At 43.1% G+C, this 5,308-nt stretch overlaps 1 protein-coding gene across 1 annotated transcript; it reads left to right on the top strand.

Annotated features, from left to right (window-relative positions):
- The first annotated feature begins 582 nt into the window (after positions 1-582).
- On the top strand, positions 583-4,960 carry LOC124701888 (enolase-like). The gene is made up of 17 exons (XM_047233986.1): positions 583-774; positions 1,456-1,519; positions 1,938-2,002; positions 2,130-2,177; positions 2,302-2,388; positions 2,499-2,579; positions 2,666-2,767; positions 2,851-2,931; positions 3,016-3,090; positions 3,416-3,478; positions 3,558-3,638; positions 3,716-3,910; positions 3,998-4,048; positions 4,133-4,221; positions 4,319-4,370; positions 4,460-4,516; positions 4,707-4,960. The coding sequence occupies exons 1-17, from the start codon at positions 706-708 to the stop codon at positions 4,785-4,787; spliced, it is 1,341 nt and encodes a 446-aa protein (XP_047089942.1). The 5' UTR covers positions 583-705; the 3' UTR covers positions 4,788-4,960.
- The last annotated feature ends 348 nt before the right edge of the window (positions 4,961-5,308 follow it).

The raw sequence follows: 5,308 nt of genomic DNA, 5'->3' as shown, positions 1-5,308 counted from the left end.
CGCCGCGCACGCACGCACGGACTGATTTCGGCCGCGCACGGGGATTCAATTGCTAGCTTGAGATCAATTTCTAGCTATATGGATAATTCACAGTAATTTAGTTGATTTTTTTCAGATTTATTTGTGGGTGTTTGATCTTGTTTGTTGTATGTATGTTGAAAAAACTTGTTTGTGGAGCTCTATTTTACACCCTCTGGCGAAGGGCTGTTTTTGGCTTTTTTAGTTGCGCTGTAAAATAGAGCCTCCGACAAAGCTCGCACCGACGTCGCGTGCTATATCCGGATCGAACGCACTGCAAACGACTTTTATAATGCCAAATTTTAGAGCCTCTCTTAGACATGATCTAGGAAAATGCTTCCGCGGGAGTAGTAGGGAAGCAAATGCTGGCCCACAAGGCCGTGAGGCGAAGTCCGTCCTCACAGAGTCACAGTGGTCCATTCCCGCGGGCGGCGGGCCGACCGCGGCTTCGGATCCCCCGAAGACCCTTGTTCTTCCTGTCCAAGAAAATCATTTTCAATGCGAACGAAAGAAAACTTTTCCGATGCCAGTTCATGTGACCCCGTCATCAAAGGCTACGCCCAGCCGCTCCCTCCGTCGCCCGAATAAAAAGGCGCCCGCTCCGCTAGCCTCCGCAAATACCTAACCCAATCCTTCCTCTCCGCCCAAAAAACATCTCTCTAGATCCGTCCCTCTCCTTCTCCGGCCATGGCTGCGACCATCCAGAGCGTCAAGGCTCGCCAGATCTTCGACAGCCGCGGCAACCCCACCGTCGAGGTACGCCCACCGCACCCCGCTCGTCCTATGTATCTATCTAAGGCGTCGCGGGACCAGGCCGGCGGTGATCTGGGGCACTAGTGGGTAGAACGGTTCCGGATTTCTCTGTAGGGTTTATCTGGTAATGTACGACGCGACCTACCAGTTCCAGGGTCCTGGACGGTACGATCTGTACCGACGTAGCCCCGATTTGGCCACGGGTTGGTGGATTGGGCGCTGATTTGTTTGGTTCTCTTAGGTTAGTGAGTCCGCTCGTGTTCTAATTCTGCTTATGGGTAGGGTCTTACGCATCTTACCGTTTTCAGTAGATCTGATCATTTTTACGGCCGCGCGTTGCTCGATCAGCAATCTGCTTTTATTTGATTTTTTTTCCTTCTCTCCGAATTTTCGCTTTAGCGAGACGACTAGATGGCTGTAGCTGAGCGATCTGCTGCTTATAACTTTGGCTTAGCCACGCGTGTCTCGCCTCACAATTTTGACCGTTTCAGTCGTGTGTCTGCTATATCGTGGTTCTGTTTCGGACTAGTCTGAAACGATAATATGTCTTATTTATTGGGTTTTCAGATGTCATGGTTGAGTTGTTGCCATTTTCATCGGCTCGTCTTCGTCAAATTTGAGGATGATAATATGAGCTGCAGAATATATCTATAGCTAATATGAACCTGATGCTTGTGCTGCTAGGTTGACGTGTGCTGCTCTGATGGAACATTTGCGAGGGCTGCTGTGCCCAGCGGCGCATCAACTGGTAAGTCAATTATTTACCAGCAGTGCTTTCTCTTTTTGTTACCTTGCCAACGTGACGCATTTGGTCAAAACACTTGTCACTTGTTCTGCCAGTTTAGTGTCTCATGGTTTATAATTTAACTTATTAAATGTAGTTGACTCCATTGACATTTTTTTATAGTTTATGCATTGGCTAAATTGCAACATCCATTTTCACGTGCATCAAGAGTACTAGTGTTCTTTTGATGATGGAGCAGAATGTAACTTACATGCTTTTAGTTTGGGAGTATCTAGCATCGTGGCTTTTGCATGTTCAACTTTATGCATTGCCATTTAGTTTCCTGTTGGGATTTTTGGCATTGATGATGTTGCTTTATTTCAACCAAGAAAGTTACTCATATGGTGAAGTTTAACGTAGTCTTTTCTTGCCTGTGTAATAGGTGTGTATGAAGCTTTGGAATTGAGGGATGGAGGCTCTGATTACTTGGGAAAGGGTGTTCTAAAGGTTTGTTTGGATTTAGTTCATTCTTTGTAAGGAATTTTCAGTTTGTTGTGTGGCATCTCTTATAACTTTTTGGTGATTCCCTGACAAGTTAACTTTCTTTATCATAACGATTTCATACTTTTAACAGGCTGTGGACAATGTGAACTCCATTATTGGACCAGCATTGATTGGCAAGGTTTGCCTCCTTGCTCCTTCGTCAATCTGATTATGTGCATATTACAGTATTAACTTATTATTTTCTCTATATACATATAAAGTATTAACTTAATAGTTTTGTACACGTTCTATTGGCTTTGTAGGATCCCACGGAACAGACTGTGCTTGACAACTTCATGGTTCATGAACTTGATGGAACCAAGAATCAGTGGGGCTGGTGCAAGCAAAAGGTATATTTTGGTATTGGTGTACATGCTGGTGGTTATAGTATCGAGAGGAAAAGTGAAACAATTTCATTTCGCTAATTGCCACTTGACGACTTGATTCTCTTGAAATTCAGCTTGGTGCTAATGCTATCCTAGCTGTGTCACTTGCTGTATGCAAAGCAGGAGCTTCTGTCAAGAAGATTCCACTGTACCAGGTACATTTCGCTATGCTCATTCTGCTTATCACTGAATTGTTGTTATGCCAGTCACTGTCGATTTATTTGTGTCTTGTAAACTGCAGCACATCGCCAACCTTGCTGGTAACAAGCATCTGGTTCTGCCTGTGCCTGCATTCAATGTCATCAACGGTGGATCGCATGCTGGAAACAAGCTTGCTATGCAGGCAGGGCCCCAAACCTAAATTTTCATATAGCTCTTATCTTGTGATTTCAGTGTCTGTAACTTATGCTCTACATGCTTCTACAGGAATTCATGATCCTTCCTACTGGTGCTTCATCCTTCAAGGAGGCCATGAAGATGGGTGTCGAAGTGTATCACAACTTGAAGGTCATTCTTCAATCATACTTTTCACTTTCTAGCTGGTAGTTTTGGAAAGTCTAAAAGTGTACACACATTTCCTGTTCGGTACAGTCTGTTATCAAGAAGAAGTATGGTCAGGATGCTACCAACGTTGGTGATGAGGGTGGTTTTGCTCCTAACATTCAGGTCTGTCCTTAATATCTTTGGCTTACACCCTACAATATGAGATAATCCTTTGAAATGGCTTTTCTTGTATTACTTATTTTGTTCTATTTGCTGTTTCATTTTTGCTATCTCTGAATATAGGGTGATTACTGCGGCACAAAAGCTTGTCAAAATATAGTCTTATTTGTCCCTTCTTGATTAAGTGCACATATAAGGAAGATTTTTTTTATATGATACTGGAAATTTATTTGTTTATTGGGGCCATAATTGTACAGATTAAGATGCATAATGGTCAACAAAATATCTTTTGGGATTATTTGTTAATTCGCTGGCCTTCTGTCTATAGGAGAACAAGGAGGGTCTTGAGCTCTTGAAGGTGGCTATTGAAAAGGCTGGATATACTGGCAAGGTATGTTGGATTACTGCATTTCAAGTTGATTTAATGATTATTGCCACCTTTTACTGAGACAGTCCATTTGCTATACTAGGTTGTCATTGGAATGGATGTTGCTGCTTCAGAGTTCTACAGTGAAAAGGACCAAACCTATGATCTGAACTTCAAGGAAGATGTAATGTCTGTTGTCAGTTTGAAATTCTTAAGTTCATTTTGATTGCCAATTTATGGTTATTCTGTTGCTTGTTGCAGAACAATGATGGCTCCCAGAAGATATCTGGAGATAGCCTGAAGAATGTGTACAAGTCGTTTGTTGATGAATACCCAATTGTCTCGATTGAGGACCCATTTGATCAGGATGACTGGGTTCACTATGCTAAGATGACTGGGGAAATTGGAGTGCCAGTGCAGATTGTCGGAGATGACCTCCTTGTCACAAACCCAACTGTATGTACTCTCTTTAATGTAATGCATTGTCTTCATCTTTTCATTTGCCTAGGTGATTTACATAGTTTATTACCCTCTTATGCGCAGAGGGTTGCAAAGGCGATTGAAGAGAAGTCATGCAATGCTCTTCTCCTCAAGGTATGTCCGGTTTGAGATAACTTCATTTTATTGTTGCCGATAGCTATCTCAACTCAAGATTTGTGTATCCGGATTACAATGTAGGTTAACCAAATTGGATCTGTAACTGAGAGCATTGAGGCTGTGAGAATGTCAAAACGTGCTGGCTGGGGTGTGATGACCAGTCACCGGAGGTACACTTCCTAGTCACCTTGTGAATCTGCACATCTTTTCTTCCTCCATCATGTGTTCCTGTACGAAATATATTCAATTGCCTTCTCTTTGCTGCAGTGGTGAAACTGAGGATACATTCATTGCTGATTTGGCTGTTGGTTTATCTACGGTATGTTTCCACATTCTTGGAAAAGGTTCTCACCAGCGTGTCTCAAGTTTCATGGTGAAGCTAATGCAACTATCTTTCCTATGATACAGGGCCAGATTAAGACCGGAGCACCTTGCAGATCAGAACGTCTTGCGAAGTACAACCAGGCAAGAATCTTAGTCCTCTTCTCGTTCGCATACCCTTGATAATTTTGCAATTGTTGTGCAAAAACTTGCTGCCACCAAGTTGTAGACTGTAATAGTGCTGTTCTCTTTTGCTCTTTTAGGATCAATTGTGGGTTTTGAGCAGTTAAATCTGGTGCATCTAACAAACACATGTCTTTTTTAATTGGTGCAGCTTCTTAGGATCGAGGAAGAGCTTGGAGCCGCCGCTGTGTACGCTGGACTCAAGTTCCGCGCACCAGTGGAGCCCTACTAGATGGGTATTGAAGGAGCCCTTCAGTTCCTAAATTTTGTCAAAATGTGTCGTACAATCTTAACTTGCATGGTGCCCAGATTGTACTGGTAGGATCTGGGCAATAATTTCCCAGTCACGTGGGTACATGAAACAATTTTAATCTTGATATTTGGCTGGAGCTTACGTGTTTTCGATGGACCTGTGCCCTGTTTGACAACTGCTGCAATTTTAACTGTGTTAACTGTGTTTGGTTGCTTAGTTTTAGCCATTTCAATTTAAATCCTGATGATTCTGATGTAATTGTTAGAGCATCTCTAGCAGATCTCAAATACCTTGAAACCGGAAAACTCGATCTAGACTACCTAGACCTAAATTGGTGGATCAAATGGTGGTGGCAGTTGCGGTTGCGGTTGTGGAGATTCATTCCTGGGCTCCCCTTGGCTTGCATCCGACTTGTTTGGTTTTTTGGGCTTCTTCACGTTGCTGCATCGCATGCTTTTTAAAGCAGCTCGAGGACAGGCTTAGGAGGAACGTCTGAATCG

This window comes from Lolium rigidum, chromosome 3, assembly GCF_022539505.1.
Source record: "Lolium rigidum isolate FL_2022 chromosome 3, APGP_CSIRO_Lrig_0.1, whole genome shotgun sequence".
Taxonomy (NCBI): Eukaryota; Viridiplantae; Streptophyta; class Magnoliopsida; order Poales; family Poaceae; genus Lolium; species Lolium rigidum.
The sequence above is the reverse complement of the archived record's forward strand: the minus strand, read 5'-3'. Positions and strand labels throughout refer to the sequence as shown.